At 39.7% G+C, this 20,204-nt stretch overlaps 1 protein-coding gene across 1 annotated transcript in view; it reads right to left on the reverse strand.

Annotated features, from left to right (window-relative positions):
• The window catches only part of PRKAR2A (protein kinase cAMP-dependent type II regulatory subunit alpha), a 105,452-nt gene that overhangs the window by 14,999 nt on the left and 70,249 nt on the right, over positions 1 to 20,204 (reverse strand). The window contains exons 3-6 of the mRNA XM_081805615.1: positions 17,377 to 17,429; positions 14,565 to 14,648; positions 9,482 to 9,588; positions 7,276 to 7,429 (exon numbers count right to left, since the gene is read on the reverse strand). Of these exons, the coding sequence (XP_081661741.1) occupies positions 7,276 to 7,429; positions 9,482 to 9,588; positions 14,565 to 14,648; positions 17,377 to 17,429 (398 nt within the window). The remainder of the gene's footprint in view (positions 1 to 7,275; positions 7,430 to 9,481; positions 9,589 to 14,564; positions 14,649 to 17,376; positions 17,430 to 20,204) is intronic.

Below are 20,204 nucleotides of genomic sequence, written 5' to 3' on the forward strand. Positions count from 1 at the left end.
TTTTTTTAAGATTTTATTTACATATTTGACAGAGAGAGACACAGCGAGAGAGGGAACACAAGCAGGGGGAGTGGGAGAGGGAGAAGCAGGCTTCCCGTGGAGCGTGATCTCAGCTCAGGTCTTGATCTCAGGGTCATGAGCTCAAGCCCCATGTTGCGCTCCACACTGGGTGTGGAGCCTACTTAAAAAACAAATACATAAATATATGTATGTATAATATATATAAGTAATATAAGTATTATATATATAAATATTTAAATATTTAAAATTTAATATAACTTTAAAAAATATAAATTTGGGGGTACCTAAGGGAGGGGGAGGATTTAAATTAATGGAAAGAGAGGGGAGGAAGCTCAAGATGGAAGGCAGGAATGTGAAAGGTCCCTTGGCCCCAGCAAGTCATGGATTCAGATCAGGAGACAGCTAACCAGAGCCACAGTCAGGCCCCTCTCAGATATGTGTATGTATGTGTGGGGAAGGACACACACAGCCAGGAGAATGTTAATTGCTTAGTTTTAGGTTTCTTGTAGCTAAGTTAATTGCACCTTTTGTCCACCTCAGGCTGTCAGGGATGGAAAGGTGTTTTTTTTTTTTTTCCTTTGAAAGCACATAATGAAATCCTGAAGGCTGGCAGAATGAAACATAGCAAGGTAAGGACATGTTTAACTGTAAGTTTGCTATTGTGGTAGTGGAGTAGAGAAATCCCATTGAAGACAACTGAGTTGAGATGTCCAAATGGCTTTCACTGGCTCATATTCCATTAGCTACAGAATTCCCAGCCCCTATCCCATACCATGTTTTATCTGCCTTATTAGAGAAGTCACTTACTACACCCTATACTCCTAGTATGAGCTACAGCAGACTCCAACCCTCCCCCTGAACTGCTGTAGAAATCATCTGCTCTCCAGCACAGAGCCAGATTCTGCTCCATTTCTTCTCCATCTGTCTGCTTGAAAAGAGCCATTCGATCTCTGATTGCTCTAATGGGCTGCATGATTTGCCACTACTTTTTTAAAGTCCAAGGTTAGAGATGTATCATTTAAAATGTTCCTGTTATGCTTTGGAATATTATCCCATTATCTTTAGAATTCAATTTCTACATGTTTTCTGGGCCAATCTAGGCATGAATGCTATAGAAAGAGTACAATCCAAAGTGAGAAAATGGGAATTATAAAGTTCTCTTCCTTCTATTTGAGTAGGCATTATCAAAAAATATTCTAAAAATCCCTCTATAATGTCACAAAGATTGCTACAATTGCAATAGCAAACTATTTCTAGCTGAAGAGAAAACAACTGGTATCTCCCAAAGTGATGGATTTATTAATGTTCCAACCCTTTCTATGCAGACTTCTACCCTTCCCAGAGCTCTCACGCTGAGCAAGGCCAGCCCCTGTGGCTGTGGAGGGCATGCAAAAGCAGTGGACCTTAACCCAGCTTTCAGGTGGCTTCCAATGGAGCTGTGAAGAGGAAACTCCCACTGTGAAATAGTGGCTCCTTCAGGCAGCAAGTGTTCGGAGTCAAGCATACAGCCTGAGGTTCAAAAGAGAAAAGGAACACTACGCTTTCCGGTGATTGCGTTTCCTAAGAAAGTTTCTATTGACTTTCACTTTTGCAAGAGAGAACGGGAGCAGAGACTGAGTGTTAGCAGTCATGGTGGCGGCTGCCCCCAGTAAGAGAAGGAATGTAGGATCCAATTTGAGAAACTCAAGTGACAACACCAAGTCTTCCCTGCTTTGGCCTCAGAAGGCATTTCCAAGGCCCTGGAAGGTACAAGAAGTCAGGCTGTGGAGGAGCCTCTTGGAGTCACTTTCTTGGAGGTAGTACTAAAGCACATGAACAAAGCAGGAGAAAAGCAGAGGCCAGAAGGGCATCTTGATAGGATGCTTAAGACAGCAGGGAAAGGAAGAAAAGATTACAAAAGATCAGGCTAGGAAGCAGAAAGACAAGGCAGGGATCTCAGGAGAGGGAGCTTCAGGAAGAGAATGGTGATAAGCAGCACCACAACCATGGAGAGCAGGTGTCCCATTCTGTAAGCCGCTCCCTTTTTTCAGACCTCAAGGGAGCTGCCTCTCTTATGTCTATTTCTCATACCCCAACCACGGGGCAGGTGGTTTTACAGTTCAATTTGTTAAAAAAATTCTATTGTGACTTTGACTTAGAAATTCTTTAGGAATGTGCTATTTAATTTCCAAGTGTTTGGAGATTTTCCTGTTACCTCTCTGTTATGGATTTCTGGATATATTCCATTACAGTTAGAGAATACATGGTCTGATTTCAATTCTTTTAAATTTGTTAAGCTTTATTTTATATGCCAGGATATGGTCTATCTTGGTGAATGTTCCATGGGCTTGAAAAGAATGGGGACTCTACTGTTGTTGTATGGAGTGTTCTATGAATTTCAATTAGATCTTTTTGGCTGATGGTGTGGTTAAGTTCTTCTATATCCTTCCTGATTTTCTGTCTAATTGTTCCACCAACTCTTGAGAGAGGAGTGTTAAAGTCTGCAACTATAACTGTGGATTTGTCTATTTCTTCTTTCAGTTCTATCAGTTTTTGCTTCACATATTTTGAAGCTCTGTTGTTTGCTGTATACATATTTAGGGCTGCTATGTGTCTTCTTGGTAGATTAACGCTTTCATTATTATGTAATGTTCCTCTTTGTCCCTAGTAACTTTCTTTGCTATGAAGTCTATCTTATCTGATATTAATATAATTACTCTTGCTTTCTTCTGGTTAATGTTTGCATGGTATATATATAATTCTTTATTTTTACTTTCAACCTACCTATATCATTATGTTTGAGTGAGTTTGGTGCAGATAGAATAGAGTTGAGTCATCTAAAAAAATCCATGTGACTTGTCTCTGTCATTTAGTTGGTGTAATTAGATCATTATATTTACAGTAATTATTCATATATTAGGACCTACGTCTACCACTTTACTATATGTTTTCTGCTGTTCCTGCTTTTTGTTCCTCCATTTCATTTTCCTGTATTCCTATGGTTTACCTGAACACTTTTTAGAATTTTGATTTATAGAGCTTTTGAATACATCCCTTTGTACAGATTATTTTGATGGTTGCTCTAGGTTATATTGATATATGTAACTTATCACAATCTATTGATGTCAGTCAACATTTTAGTAGTTGGAATAAAGTGTAGAAACTTTACTTCCATTTGGGTCCCTTTACTCCCTCCTTTAGACTATAATTGTCTTAAATATTTCCTCTATATACACTGAGAACCACATCGGACAATAATTTTGCTTTATTTTTTTTTTAAAGATTTTATTTATTTATTTGACAGAGAGAGACACAGTGAGAGGGAACACAAGCAGGGGGAGTGGGAGAGGGAGAAGCAGGCTTCCCACTGAGCAGGGAGCCCGATGTGGGGCTTGATCCCGGGACCCTGAGATCATGACCTGAGCCGAAGGCAGACGCTTAACGACTGAGTCACCCAGGCACCCCAATAATTTTGCTTTAAGCATCTAACACAATTGAGAAAACTCAAGAGGATAGTCTTTTATATCTCCCCATAGTTTCCTTTTTCTGTTGTTCTTTCTTCATTCTTCATGTTTCAATTTTCCTTTTTTTATCACTTTCTTTCTGTTTGAAGAACTTTCTTTTGCCATTTTTTTTAAGGTAGGCCTGCTGGTAAAAAAGTCTCTTAGTTTTCTTTGATCTGAGAACATCTTCATCCCTGCAGGATATTCTAACTAGGTATAGAATTCTGAGCTGAGGGCGCCTGGGTGGCTCAGTTGGTTAAGCAACTGCCTTTGGCTCAGGTCATGATCCTGGAGTCCTGGGATCGAGTCCCGCATCGGGCTCCCTGCTTGGCAGGGAGTCTGCTTCTCCCTCTGACCCTCCTCCCTCTCATGCTCTCTGTCTCTCATTCTCTCTCTCTCTCAAATAAATAAATAAAATCTTTAAAAAAAAAAAAAAAGAATTCTGAGCTGATAGTTATTTTTTTCCCAACATTGAAAAATGCTGTGCCACTTGTTCTGGACTCCATGGCCAGGAAAGCTGGTATCATTCAAACTGTCATTCCCTTATAGGTAATGCATTTTTTTTCTCTCCAGTAGCTTTAGAAATTTTTCATGTCTAGTTTTCTGAAGTTTGGTTATGTGTCTTGCCATAGATTTGTGTTTATACAATTTGGGGTTCACTCAGCTTTTTCAATCTGTAGGTTTATTATCTTTCACCAAATCTGGGAAGTTTTCAACTATTATTTCTTTGAAGAATCTTTTAGTTCTATACTCTTTCTCCTCTCCTTCTGGGATTCTATTGATACAAATATTCTATCTTTTGTTATTATCCCATACACTCTGTTCACTTCATTTCAGTCTGTTTTCTTTCTGTTGTCCAGAGTGGGTAATTTCTATTGTTCTACCTTCAAGTTCATAGATCTTTTTCCTCTCTCATATTCATTCTGCTATTGAGCCCATCAGTGAGTTTTTATTTTGGTTATTATATTTTCCAGTTCTAAAATTTCCCATTTGGATCTTCTTTCTGTCTTCTATTTCTCCATTGAGACCTTCTATTTTTTTCTTCATTTTTTTTCAAGTGTGTAGATAATTGCTTGTTGATGGCTTATGTTACTGATTATATGATAACTGCTTTTTTTTTTTAAGATTTTATTTATTTATTTGAGAGAGAGAGAATGAGAGAGAGCAAGCACATGAGAGGGGGGAGGGTCAGAGGGAGAAGCAGACTCCCCGCCGAGCAGGGAGCCCGATGCGGGACTCGATCCAGGGACTCCAGGATCATGATCCGAGCCGAAGGCAGCCGCTTAACCAACTAAGCCACCCAGGCGCCCTATATGATAACTGCTTTAAACCCTTGTCAGTTAATTGCAATATGTGTCATCTTGGTATTGGCATCTGTTGATTGTCTTTTCTCACTCAGGTTGAGAATTTCCTTGTTCTTTGTATAACAAGTGATTTTTTATTTATTTTACTTATTTATTTATTTATTTATTTTTTAAAGATTTTATTTATTTATTTGAGACAGAGAGAATGAGAGACAGAGAGCATGAGAGGGAGGAGGGTCAGAGGGAGAAGCAGACTCCCCGCCGAGCAGGGAGCCCGATGTGGGACTTGATTCCGGGACTCCAGGATCATGACCTGAGCCGAAGGCAGTCGCTTAACCAACTGAGCCACCCAGGCGCCCCTAACAAGTGATTTTTTAAAAAATATCTTATTTATTTGAGAGAGAGAGAGAGTGAACAAGAGAGAGCATGAGCAGGGGCGGGGAGGGGCAGAGGGAGAGCGAGAAGTAGGCTCCCACTGAGCAGGGAGCCTGATACAGGGCTCAATCCCAGGACCCCGGGATCACGACCTGAGCCAAAGGCAAACACCTAACCGACTAAGCCACCCAGGCGCCCCAACAAGTGGTTTTCTATTGTCCCTCTGACATTTGGGCTATTATGTTGTGAATTATGTATCCAATTTAATCTTCTTCTTTTGCAGGCACTCTATTAGGCATAGTGTGCATGTACATGTTGGAGTGAATGTTCAGCTCCCCTGTGGGCCCCACTGACACAACCCTGGCAGGGAAAGTGGAGTGCCAATTAGTGACACTACATATCATCTCATTTTGCCTCTTTGCTGCTGGGTGAGGCTGTAAGTTCAGCTTGCTGCTAGCCCCAGTGACACTATGGGGAGGAAGAAACAGTTTTTCCTTTGGTATTTGGCTGGAATAGGGTGATATTATCTGTTCTGCTAGGCTGCCCTTTTCCTGGTCCTTTAGCTAAAGGTATCAGGGTTTTCTGGGGGTTGCTTTTGTATGTACTTGGTTGGTGGATCTAGGTTGTAGGTTTTTCCCGAACGTCATCTGGGACTCACTCTCTAGTCCTTCTTTAAGTCCCAAGATCCCTAGCCATTCCACCTTCTCCTTTCCATCTTCCAGGGTCTTCCTAAGTTTGTTTGTTGTATGATATCTGGACTTTCTTAGTTTTAAGAGAGAAAACTAGTGAGGAATGGGGCTATTCCATCTTGACCTGGACCAGTAGTTGTCATTAATACATTTTTTTTAAGTTGGCTCCACGCCCAATGTGGGGCTCAAACTCACAACCTTGATATCAAGAGTCACATGCTCTACTGACTGAGCCAGCCAGGTGCCCTGCATCAATACATTTTAAAACTGAGTTTATTTTCCTCCATTACTTATTGATCTATGATCTATCCTTGAGTTTTTATTTTCATTTTTTTTTTAAGAGACAGAGAGATAGATGGAAAGTGAGTGAGCATGCGAGCAGGGAGGGGGGGCGGGCAGAGGCAGAGGGAGAGGGAGAGAGAGAATCTAAAGCAAGGCGTGGAGCCTGATCTCATAACACTGAGATCATGACCTGAGCTGCAATCAAGAGTCGGATACTCAACCAACTGAGCCACCCAGGAGCCCCTATCCTTGAGTTTTTCAATCACTAGGGTTCCCCCAAGTGTGTGATCTATTCTTAAGGCATTTTATCTCCATTTCTCAAGACATTCTTAGTTCTACATCAATATATCACAGGAAAGTGCTCTATTATGTCTTTAAACTGTCATTTCATTTGAGGAACTATATTGATAATGCTATGGTATACATTTAATTCTGCTTATAAAGCAAACGGAAACAAATTATCACAGATGTCAGTATCTTAAAAGTGAAATTTGGAATTTGTACAAGACGATAATTACTTTGTTTAAGAAGGAAGACAGTTATAGATTTTGAAGGTCTGATGCTGAAGGAAGCAAGGTGGACCATGGGTACTGGAGGAAAGGGATCACAGTAGTGCTGTTCCACAGACACCCCAGGAAAGTTCTCTTTCCCAGGATATGGCCATCAGCCTTTCTAGTCATCTAAACCTACTGGATACTGGCATGGGCCAATGCACAAGTGGATGGCTGTCCATAAAGAAAAGTTAGTTCTGGGACAGCTGGAGATGGAAAACACTGTTGGCAGAGCTTTCCATGATAATTATTTTTCTAGGCTGCCTCTTTTACAGAGAATTATCCCCTTTGTCTCTACCTGTCTGATAAAAACATAAACAGAAAGCGTAATAAGAACTGACAAGACTATAAGGTCATAAGACTCAGTCTTTCCCCTGCAATTTGGAGTAAGTGGTTTGCTGACAAATCATTTTAGAGAAATGGAAAAACACATTGGTACAAGATGTTTCATAATGTCTTTCAGAGAACTAGCCATAAAATAGAGCATGAACCAAGAGCCCAAGGACAGAAAACCCTGAAGTAAGGGGAATTAACCCTATGCCACACAAGGGGACTCATTTCTCTAACTCACCAGTCCCCAGAGGGAGCCTTCTGAAGTGGCAACAATGGTAGCAGCTCTCGGGGTGTTGTACATCAGAGCGAGTTCTCCAAAACTGCCATGGTTGTCATACTGACCAACAGAGCGGGTTTGATTATCTTTTGTTACTAAAATATCATAAGTTCCCCTGGAAGTATAACAAGAAATAATTTCATTTATTACTTCTAATAAAAAATTTTAGACCTGGCAGGTGGTACAGAAATACAAGGTACATATGATATAGAACAGGCAATTTCCAAAAGATTTTTGCTAGCATACAGAAATACAATAGATTTTTGCATTCTGACTTTGTATTCTGTGACCTTGCTAAACTCACTTACCAGTTCTAGTAGCTTTTTTGTAGCTTGGGATTTTCTAGGGAGGATCATGTCATCAGCAAACAAAGACAGTCTCACTTTTTCTTTTTCTAATCTATATGCCCTCCCTTCCTTCCTCCCTCTTTCCTTCTGCTTCTTTTTTCATTGCCTTACTGCATTGGCTGGACCTACAGTATAATACTGAATAGAAGTAATGAGAGCAGATACCCCTGTCTTGTTCTTGATCTTAAGGGGAAAAGAGTCAATCTTTCACCATTAATTATGATGTTGGCCACAGGTTTTTAAAAAAAATTCCTTTAATCTGATTGGTGAAAAACCACATCTATTCCTAGTTTGCTCAGAGTTTTTGCATTGAAAAGGTGTTGAATTTTGTCAAATGCTTTTCCTGAAGGGACTGAAATGACTATATGGGTCTTCTTTTGTAGTTTGTTGAAAACTAGGATATAGAACTGATTAAAATAAAGAAACCAAAACGTACAATATTCTACCTATTAACTGGTAATTAATGCTAAAGAATGATATTCAGAACTGACAAACATTTAGAGAAACAGGCACTCTCAATACATCACTGAGGCAAACTTAAATATATCAGTGTTTCTGCAAGATAATTAACAACATATAACAAATTCCTTAAAGAGACCCTTTTACCAGTGACACAATTTCTAGACATTCTATAGGAGATAATCTGGTGAAGGTGGTTCCTTTCAGGTCTGAGAGGGGGTCAGAAGGAGCCGCCGAGATGATATTAACGGCTCAAGAGCTTAGACTAAGGCCAGCAGGTCAAACCCACATATTTTATGTCTCCCAACATGTCTTACACCTGGAACAGAGCCAGAAGGGGCCAGGGACATGGAAGTTGAGGCAGTGTATTCATGTGTAAAATTAGGCTGGGAACGAAAGATCCAGATGACAATAGAGCACAATGGTTTATGAAATCAATTCACTTGAACACTGGCAAATAACATGTTTATGAAGCACATCTTGCACATCTTGCCTAACTGTAAAGGAGACTTTTTTTTTTCAAAGATTTGATTTATTTATTTGAGAGAGAGAATGAGAGAGAGAGAGCACGAGAGGGGGGAGGGTCAGAGGGAGAAGCAGACTCCCTGCTGAGCAGGGAGCCCGATGCGGGACTCGATCCCGGGACTCCAGGATCATGACCTGAGCCGAAGGCAGTTGCTTAACCAACTGAGCCACCCAGGCGCCCTAAAGGAGACTTTTTTGTATTGATAATGGCAACCCAAATATGGGTTGTACTGAGGACTCAGGTCAGCAGCACTAGATAGAGGGGGCAGGCTATGGACAGAGAGGGACAAGCTTTTTTTTTCCCTTTCTTGATTTTTTTTTTTTATGTCTTTTTATTAAGAGAAATTCTTGGGGTGCCTGGGTGGCTCAGTCAGTTAAGTGCCCAACTCTTTTTCCCCCTTTAAAAAATTTTTTTTAATTTAAATTCAATTAATTAACATATAATATATTATTAGTTTCAGAGGTAGAGGTCAGTGATTCATCAGTCTTATTTAATACCCAGTGCTCATTACCTCACAGGCCCTCCTTAATATCCATCACCCAGTTACCCCATCTCTTCACCCAGCAACCCTGTTTGTTTCCTATGATTAAGAGTCTCTTATGGTTTGTCTCCCTCTCTGATTTTGTCTTGTTTTATTTTTTCCTCTCTTTCCCCATGATCCTCTATTTTGTTTCTTAAATTCCACATACAAGTGAGGAGAGGGACAAGCTTTAAGAAGCTTGTACACCTGGTCCTAAGTCCTCTCTCGGCTGAACAAAGCATAGGGTAAAGTACATGCCCTGCATCGTGAATCTCATTAAGTGTAGCCACACCTCCGCAAAGCTCCATCTCCTACCGTTCTATGACATAAAAGTTGTCTCCATCATCTCCTTGGTCAATGACATGCTCATCAACTTTGACTGTCCTTTCAAACATGGCATCAAGGACTTGAGAAAGTTGTTCCTGCAGAGTATACACACAAATAGAAAAGATGGCTTTTACATTTGCTGGGGGAAAAGATGATTATGCTTATCTCACTTTGTGACTACACAGTGGAAGTACACATATTAGACTGTTCTCCATATTCAAGCAAAACCCTTAAGCTATCTGAAACAAATGTTTTCCTCTGACCATTCAGCTTTGGAGCTCCATGGACACAGCACAGTTGCCAAGTTTTCCGAGGCAGTACCGCTTAAAAAAAAATCCCATAGTTTATGCAAAAAGAGGTATCTAAATCATGGTGCCCATTCTCCCAGTCACACCCACACAACTGTCAGGTGCCTTGTCATCTATAAAGCCACGAGATGCCAGCTTCCTACAGGTGTTGATCTTAACAGGATCATCAAATCTAAATGGCTGGGATGGACTTAGACGTTACCTCACAGAGCAGCACAGCAACTGCTCTGACTAGCCATGCACATCACTTAACCTCTCTGAGCCTCAGTTAATTCGTATTTTAAAAAGGGTTTAATAGTTTCTATGTCATTGATTTTCTTTTTTTTTTTTTTAAAGATTTTATTTATTTATTTGATTCAGAGAGTGAGAGAGCACAAGCAGGGGGAACAGTAGAGGGAGAGGGAGAAGCAGGCTCCCCGCCAAGCAGGGAGCTCAACGTGGGGCTCGATCCCAGGACCCTGGGATCATGACCTGAGCCGAAGGCAGACGCTTAACCATCTGAGCCACCCAGGCGCCCCTCTATGTCATTGATTTTCATGGCTAAAAAAGAAAAATCTAAGGAAAGTATCACACAACAGGTACTCAAAAATTGACATCTATTATTGGACAGCTACTATTGTTTCAAACATTTATATACAACACATACAATTACTTACTTATCATCACCTGCTATAACCAGAAGGTATCTAACTGTACTGGTAAGTATAGTGAAAACAAAACAATGCTATTAAATTCTAACAAAACAGTGGTCTCAGTCTAGGGCCAGCATCCCTCTGTCAGGGAGAGAGATCAGTGACTGTCAGGGGGCACTAACAAATACCAGCGTCAGCTCAAAGAAAGACTTTCTCCTTGGAGGAACGTGGACTGAAGATGTGGCAAGGAAAAATTTTATTGTTGCGTAATTCCATGTGACTTAGTGTCTGTCAGTGTGACTCTGCTACCTAAAATAACTGAGTATCACTAAAAGCATCTCTTTAATTACACAGTTCCATGTGTGTTGAATACTGTACAAGCTGACAAATATGAAAAAGGAAGTGCTATTCATGTGCATTCCACATTCACATGGAATGTGAGCCCAGTGTTGCCAGAAATCTCATGTTTAAATACAGGTAACAATTCAAATTTTCATGTACAATACAGACCAAACCACACACTAGCTGTAACTGGCCTGTGGGCTATCCACTGGCAGCCTCTCGTCCTGAGTAACTCTTCTTCTGGTCTGGACTCTTCAAAAACATCAGTGTCATGAGATACAGAATAAGGTGTAAGGGGAGGATTCCAGGCTGGAGATGACTAAAATGACTCCATGACAACCAAAGGCAACATGTAATTCAGGAATGAAAAACAAAACAAAAAAGCTGTAGAGAACTTTACTGGGAAAATCTGAATATGGAGTGGGTGTTAGATAACATTATTGTATCACTGTTAATAATGGTTTTGTGCTAATGTAGAATATCCTCATTCTTGCAAAATACATCTTAAGGTATTTAGTGGCTAAGAATCAAGATGTCTTAAACAGGGCGCCTGGGTGGCTCAGTTGGTTAAGCGACTGCCTTAGGCTCAGGTCATGATCCTGGAGTCCCAGGATCGAGTCCCGCATCGGGCTCCCTGCTCGGCAGGGAGTCTGCTTCTCCCTCTCCCACTCCCCGTTTGTGTTCCCTCTCTCGCTGTGTCTTTCTCTGCCAAATGAATAAGTAGGGTCTTTAAAAAAAAAAAAAAAAAGATGTCTTAAACATATTCATAAATGGCTCGGGACAAAAGAAAAAAGCAGTTCATATATATTTATGTGTGTGTACATACACACAGAAAAGAAAGTAAATGTGACAAAATGTTAACTGGTCAGTCTAGGTAAGGGTACATGAGTGTTCATGGCACTATTCTTTTGACTATTTTGTAAATTTGAAAACTTAAAACCAGAAATTTGGGAAATAAATTTTTATTTTATTCATGTATTTTTATTTCTATTTTTTTAAGTAAGCTTTACACCCAACGTAGGTGTAAATAAATTTTTAAAAACTGAAACAAATACACTCACCAGAATGGTTAAAATTTTAGAAGACAGACAATATCAAATGTTGGTAAGGATATGGAGCAACTGGGAATCTCATATATTGTTGAAGGAATGCAAAACGGCACAACCACTTTGAAAAAGATCTGGTAGATTTTTATAAAATCAAATATATACCTACCCTATGACTCAGCAATTTAGCCCTCAGGTATTTTACTGAAGAGAAATGGAAAAAAAAAGTTCACAGAAAGACTTGTACAAAATGCCACAGCATTATTCGTAAGAGCTAAAAACAAGAAATAGACCAGGTATCCATCAACAGGAAAAAAAACGGATAAGCGAACTAGTATTTTCATATAATGGCACACTACTCAGCAACAAAAAGGAATGAACTAACATCACCAGCAACAAGGCATCCTGACATCACAGGCCCCTTGATATGATGCTCTGAGAAAGACAATATAATTTCTGTAGCAGTCAGGCCAAGAATGTATGTATATCCATATTCCAGTCATGAAGAAACATCAGACAAATCCAAACTGAGGTACATTCTATAAAATAACAAAACAGTACTCTTCAAGGTGTCAAGATTATGAAAGACCAGAAAGGACTGAAAACCACGACAGACTGAAGAGAAAGAAGAACTAAATGCAATGTGGGATTCTGGATTGGATCCTTAACCAGAAAAAAGGAAATATAAGTGAGAAAACGGGTGAAATCCCAATAAGGTTTGTAGTTTAACTAATAGTAGTATAACAATGTTAATTTCCTGGTTTTGCTCATTGTCCTATGGTTATGTTAAGATGTTAATACTAGGGGAAGCTGGATGAAGGGTATATGGGAACTCTGTACTGCTTTTGCAGCTTTCCTGTCAGTCTAAAACTAATTCAAAATAAAAAGTGAAAAAGGAAAAGGAATGATACATGCAACAGGGATGAACCTCAAAAACTCTGCTGAGTGAAAGAAAGTCTCACACAAAAGAGTGCATACTGTGTGATTCCATTTATATGAAACCCTAGGAGAGGCAAAATTAATTTATTGTAGAATAAATCAAAATAGTAGTTGCTTCTAAGAGGAGGTGAGAATTGATCACAAGGGGGCACGAGGGAATTTTCTAGGGTGGTGGCAATGTTCCATAACTTGTTAGGGAGTTTGGGGTACCCAAGTGTATACATTTCTCAAACCTCAGTGAACGCACTTAAAATTTAGACATTTCATTGTATACAAACTTTATATCAAAAGACTATAAACAGGATAAACAGTTCCAGGATATGCGTGCCAAAGTATTTAAAGGAAGGTATAATGGTATCTGCAGCTTACTCTGAAATGAACCCAATTTTGGGGGTAAGATGGGTTAATGCAGGGGCCAACAAACAGCTGCCTGTTTTTGTAAATAACGTTTTACTGGAACACAGCCACACCCTTTCATTTATGTATCGTCTGTGGCTGCTTTCCTGCTACAATAACAGAGTTGAGTAGTTGTGTTAGACATATTTACTACCTTGTTCTTTAAGAAAAAATTTACCGACCCTTTTGCTGAAAGATGGGTAGATGGCATATAATACAGCAAGCACAGTAAAATGTTAATCGTAGAATCAAGGCAGTGGATAAATGTGTGTTCCATAGAAGTCTTTCCACTTTGCTGTATTTGAGTATTTTCACGACAAAATGTTAGAAAAAAATCATTACATCTGACATTTTAGTTATAAATAAAATGGTAAAATGGTTTTCTTCAATACTAAGAAAACTATGAATATTAGATTGACATAGCAACTGCCCTTAGAACATCTGATGATATAAAATTTACAAGGAGTTTTGTTCAGTAGGTAAAAGCAAGTCTTCTTTCCATTGATACAGATGGATCTTCTAGGGAAGACAGGAGACACAGACCAATATTCCTCACAACCAGCCTTTCCTTGAGGTCATGGTCCTTGTTTTAGTCAGCCTGAGACTAATAAAACTGACTAAAGTTCTGGCTATTCTTATAACCACACAGCTACCAAACAGACTGGATTATTGATCCCAGGGATGGTTGTGAGGATGTCATTAAAAGACTTATTTGCAGGAGCTGGGTAGTAGGGGAATTCTAATCCCATCCTTCTTGTCTCCGCACATTCTAGGATTCTCCGCCCAGTACCTCAGCCACTTATGCAGCTTCAGCGTGTGGCTCTCAAAGAAGAGAAGTAATGCAATTTGAGGATTCTGTCCTCATGAGGTAGCCCCTGCTCTCTATCTCCACCAAGGGAGGGAGGACAGGTCCAAGCACAGATCCTATACCAGAGCCCTGCTGACACACACCACTCCCCATGTCTGAGATCTTTGCTGAGAAGTAATCACAAGAGATGCCCCACATCTAAGGCCTGAGAAGTCACACACCTCCAGTGGGTTAACTGCTACCAGAGAAGAGAACTCCATAATTTGCATCTTTGGAGAAATTACTCTGCAGCATAAATTCAGACCCTCCAAACTAAGCCACGGTCATGCAAACCTGAACATTTCCTTTTAACATGACTGAACTGCATGGTCCTCAAATGGTATTTTCTTGGAGGAAGTACCAAAGCAATTCAGAGAAATACTAGAAGTCATCTGAAAAGCTCATTATGAGTTATGATGGGCAACACAATGCAAACATTTGTAAATAAGATGAATCTAAAGTTTTATGCCTTATATGGCTTAGGCTAAGACGACAAAAACTGTTTAAATGACAAATAGGAGAAAAGCTGAAAGACAAAAATATTTTTAAAACCAATGTTACCTGATCAAGATTTTTGAAAAGGAGAATATCTTTGCAAGCTTCCTGAAGTCTGCATCTCTGTTGATCAGTTTTAGGATGAATCACCTGCCAATCCAAATGAAAGCAGGGAAATATTTTTATTCCATTTTAAAATTTGACTTTACTTACAGATTGGTAACTTTCTTTCTCCTAAAAAATGGGGACAATTAAGAGCATGTTTACTCTTGACTTTCGTTCTATACAAATACCAAGCAGTGCCCTGACTATGGAGGGGCACTGTGATGCGGGCAGAGCACTCACCCTGGGGCCACTAACTGACTGTGTGACTGGCAGCAAGTCAGCTACCCCCAGGAGCCTCAGCATCATCATTCGTAAAGAGAGGGCTATCGATTTGTTCATTCAACAGATACTAAGCATCTACTAGGTGCCAGGCACTGTTCTACCTCTGGGGATACGGGAAACGCACAGGTCAAAACACCTGCTCTCATCCAGTAAATCTGTAAAATATGTTAGAGAGTGACAAGGCTAAGGAGAAAATTAAGGTAGGGAAGGGTAATAAAAAAGTGTGTGTGTGTGGAGTGGGCGGATGAGGTCTCATTGAGAAGGTGACATTTGTGTAAAGATCTCAAGGAAATGAGGATGACCTGAGGGAGTGAGTCATGTGGACATCTCTATGGGAAGAGCACCTCAAGCAGAGGGAACAGTAAGTGAAAAGAAGGTCTTGTGGTAGGTGAAGAGCATGTCTGAGAAAGAACCAGGAGGTGGGTGTGACTCATGCAGAGCAAGGGTGAAAGATCAGGATGAGACCAAATTGGGGGGTTAGGTGAGGGTGATGTCCAAATCACAGATGGCATTGTAGGCTACAGAACTACAACTTCTCCCTAGCCATATGGGGGCAATTTGAAGGCTCTGACTGAGGAATTAAAAAGAATTAAAAAGATAAAAAATGTTTTTAAAGGCTCACACTGGCTACTGAGTAAAGAACAGCCTTGAGGGAAGCAAGAGTAGAAGCCAAGAAACTACTGTGATTATTCCAGTGCCAGATGGTCGTGGTCAGGACTGGGGTGGTAGCCATGAAGGTGTTGACAAGTAGTAGAGTGCTGGATATGTTTTGAAGACCGAGCCCATCGGATTTGCTGGAAAACTGAATGTAGGTGTGAAAAAAATAAGAGGAGCTGAGGGGTGACCCTCAAGTTTTGGATCTGAGCCCTTGGAAGGATGGAGCTGCCATGAACTGAGCTGGGGAAGACTGTGGGTGGAGAAGAATGTTTAAAGGGAAATAATGTGAGTTGCCTATTGAAATCTAAATGGAGACGGCAAGTAAACAGCAGCTGTACATGCTGGAGTCCAAACATCAGTTTAGTAGTAGTGGTGGTGGAATCTACTAAATTAGAGTTGTCAGAAGGATTAAATAAGTTAATACATGCAGTATTTAAAACAGTACCTGGTATTTAGTAGGTGCTCAAAAACTGTTATTATTACTGATATTAAGTGTTTATTGAACTAAAAAAAATAATTAGTGCTTAGTATTGCTGTTATAATTCAGAGACCTAAGTACTAAAAAAAAAGTACATTTCTTAATCTGATGAGAAATAACAGATGTCAAAAGTATTAAGTAAAATTTAAATTTGTGATACTAAAAAGTTAGTAAAAAACTGCTTTAATTTTTTTGGTGGGGTAAGGGGTAGAGGGAGGAGGAGAGAAAAAATCCCAAGGAGACTCCACACTGAGCACAGAGCCCAATGCAAGGTTCCATCTCATGACTCTGAGATCATGGCCTGAGCTGAAATCAAGAGTCAGATGCTTAACTGACTGAGCCACCCAGGTGCCCCTCCCAAAAAACTGCTTAATTGCTTTTAACTTTTAAAAGTCATCAGGAATTTTATAATATCCAGAATAAATTTTTTAAATTTACATATCTATTATATTCACACAATGGTAGCATTTTATTATTAGAATACTTCAGAAATCTTTCATGGGCTGCTCATTTTAAGGCATACTTGAAAGATCATTAAAGCTTCTTTTACAACATCAATCTTTTAAAAATGGTGGTTTAGATATGCTTTTATAAAAATAATTTGGTAACTGTACAAAAGTTTAAAAAATCTGAGTTTTTAAGAAAAGACCAAAAGTGAACCGTAATCCTGCCACAACTACTGTTAACATCTGGGATATATCCTTCCAGAAATAATTATTTGTACTAATAAATACTAGACGGATGGATAAAGATATATATGTGTGTGTGTGTGTGTGTGTGTATGTACTATGTACTTTAAAGTTTATTTACTTTTTAAAGTAATCTCTACACCCAACAGGGGGCTCGAACTCACGACCCCAAGGTTAAGTGTTACTTGCTCTTCCAACTAAGTCAGCCAGACGCCCCAGATAAATATATTTTTAAATTATTTTTTATTTTAGAAAATGGCTGCAGATTCTCTTGATTTGAATGTACCATAACTTAGCCCCTGGTAATCCCCTATTCTGGGGGCATTGTTCGCATTTTTTACTACGACAACACTGCAATGATCTCTGTTTATACATCCTCAGGAAGGATCCAGCTGCTTGTTAGGGATGAATTCTCCGTCAGGTAACTGCTGAGTCAGTTGGCTTGACTATGTTTAAGGCTTTGACAGCTACAGCTAGGCACCCCATCTTACCATAACCTCAACCAGTCCTGCTTTCATTCTTCTTAATATTTATCTGGTAGATAAAAGAAAACAGCACCTTGTTGAGATTTTAATTTGTATTTATTTTAATTACCAGCATGATGTAGAGGAGGGGAGTGAGTGGGGAATAAAGCAATTCTACCTAAGGCCTTCGCAGCCGTTCTTACCCTTGGATCAGTATCTTCCTCTTCCTCATCAGGGTTATAGGTCTCAGCACAGACTAAATTTGGAGAGAAAAACATAAAGAGAAAAGTGAATAAAACAGATGTGTACTTTTACTAAAAAATAGGAAGTGAATACAGTTTCCTGTTATTCACTGTTTTCTAAAGCTATAATGATTTTTAAAGCCCTTTCATCAATTAATAAATATATTAAGTACCTATTCATGCCAGGAATGCTATTAGGTGCTAAAATGCCAGCTTTCTAGGGATTGGTAGTCCCAAAAAGGAGAGAGTTGGTAAAATATATCATAGAGTAAATCCCACGGTAGTGGCAAGGACAAGCAAGGAGGTGCTGTCTCTGCTGAATATATATATTTTTTAATTTATTTGACAGAGAGAGACACAGCAAGAGAGGGAGCACAAGCAGGGGGAGTGGGAGAGGGAGAAGCAGGCTTCTTGCTGAGATGCGGGGCTCGATCCCAGGACCGCGGGATCATGACCTGAGCCAAAGGCAGATGCTTAATGACTGAGCCACCCAGGCGCCCCTCTGCTGAATATTTTTTAAACAGGGGTGGAAAATCAGAGAGTACAACATATGCAATATAAACCCATGGACATGGATATGGAATAATTATGAAAAGAATCAATTAAAATTGCTCAACATCATTCTGTACATGTATGACTTAAAAATAAGAATGAATGTTAAACAAAATGAATACTATATGTCAGTCTTTGTTCTGGGTACAATATTATATAAATCTAAAATCAACTTGATTTTCTTGGTAGGTAGCCTGTGTTTGTTGTGCTGGCTGCCTGCAGGACTTGTCTCTGTTGCAATTCAAAGACTCAGAAAATATTCACTGAACATTTGTTTATAATAGCAAAATATCAGAAATGATAGAACTACCCAAAAAATATGACATAACTAACTATTTGAATAATATGCTATAAGAAAGAATGAGGAAGATCTCCACGGGCTAAAAGTGAGTTCTAGGGAAAAAGAGCAAGGTGAAGAATATAGGTAGTATGCTATCCCTTCCATAAGAAAGGACTTCTATGAGAAAGAAGGAGAGCTAAGAAGAGGGGAAAATAAATATAAAAATATGAATATATACACAAAAGTTTTGTTTTTTTTTTTACCTATTTATTTTTCCAAAGGGAAACGAGAAGGATAAACCAGGAAGTCAGCAGGCAAGGAATGCAAATGGTTTCTGACCCTACATTCAATGCATTTGTGTGATGGCTAACAACTAGGGGACAAACATACATACTGCTCTCAATTTAACTCCTGGTTTCTTAGACACATTTACTCACTGAAGCCTTGGTCTAGCTGCATGCCAGCTTCCCTTTCCATTGACTCTCTGAACTCATGGAATACCTGAGAAATGGTATGTCACGTAGACATGAGTCCTTTCCTGCCTAGCCTACAGTACTCTAGTGTGGGCCACACCTCCTGTACCATAATGCCATCAATACTCTGCCTGTCCAACAGGGATCCAGTATCCTTACACAGAGAAAAATTAGGGAGAAGGGAGTTCAGAGGACAAATACCATTCTACTCCCTAAAACAGCATCAGGTGATGTTCTGCAGGAAGGTCCGCCTAGTCCCTGGCTGGTACAGGCTTTGGGTAGCTGAGCCAGGGAAGTGACAATAGGATGTAGATAATGACTCACTAACTTTCTCCAAGTCATTCCTGATTCCACAAGAGGAGGTCAGCTACATTTATTTCAGATCTGTCCTAAAGATTAAAACACACACCTTCCTCCCTGCTCAGCGGGGAGCCTGCTTCTCCCTCTCCCTCTGCTGCTCCCCCTGCATGTTCTCTCTCTCTCTGAGGAATGAGGAAGGAATGAGGAAGCTGCAGTGAGGGCAGACACTGTTAAACTGCAAGCTTCTTGGTTCTCTGAGCTCTTCATTAACGTTGTCATTAGCAGCCCAGGTTTCTTCCTGTTTTTCTTTCTTTTTTATTAATGTATAATGTATTATCTGTTTCAGGGGTACAGGTCTGTGATTCATCAGTCTTACACAATTCACAGCACTCACCATAGTACTTACCCTCCCAATGTGCATCACCCAGCCAGCCCATCCCTCCTACCCCCTCCACTCCAGCAACCCTCAGTTTGTTTCCTGAGATTAAGAGTCTCTTATGCTTTGTCTCCCTCTCTGGTTTCGTCTTGTTTCATTTTTCCCTCCCTTCCCCTATGATCCTCTGTCTTGTTTCTCAAATTCCACATATCAGTGAGGTCATATGATACTTGTCTTTCTCTGACTTATTTTGCAGCCCAGGTTTTTAAACCAGAAATTTGTGACTCATCATGACTTTCTTCATTCACCTCTTATCCAATGAATACATCAAATTCTACTTCAGAAATGTCTTCTTAGAAAAATGCATTTAAAAACCCTCACTTTGGAGACAGATGGGTACATGAGTATTATTATACTAACTTTCTCTACTTCTGCATATGTATGAAAATTTTCATTTAAGAAGTTTAAAATAATAAGCCTGCAGGGTTGAGACTGACAGGATTTTACTGATAATGACACAGTCTTGGCTAGCCTATTTCCAGGCTTGCTTTTCCTTTGATTTTGAAGGAAAGTACTTTAGTGACTTGGCTTGTTTTATATTTTTATTTTTTAAAAAAGACTCAAAGGTCTTTCTTTAAAAAAGATTTTATTTATTTTGAGAGAGAAAGAGCGTGCACATGTGTGCCTGAGCAAGTGGGGGTGTGTTTGGGGGTTGGGGAGAATCTGAAGCAGACTCCACACTGAGCACTGAACCCAACTCGGGCTCGATCTCACGACCCTGAGATCATGACCTGAGCCAAAATCAAGA

The sequence above is a fragment of the Leptonychotes weddellii genome, chromosome 1, assembly GCF_054177405.1.
Source record: "Leptonychotes weddellii isolate Sample4059 chromosome 1, ASM5417740v2, whole genome shotgun sequence".
NCBI classification, from domain to species: Eukaryota; Metazoa; Chordata; class Mammalia; order Carnivora; family Phocidae; genus Leptonychotes; species Leptonychotes weddellii.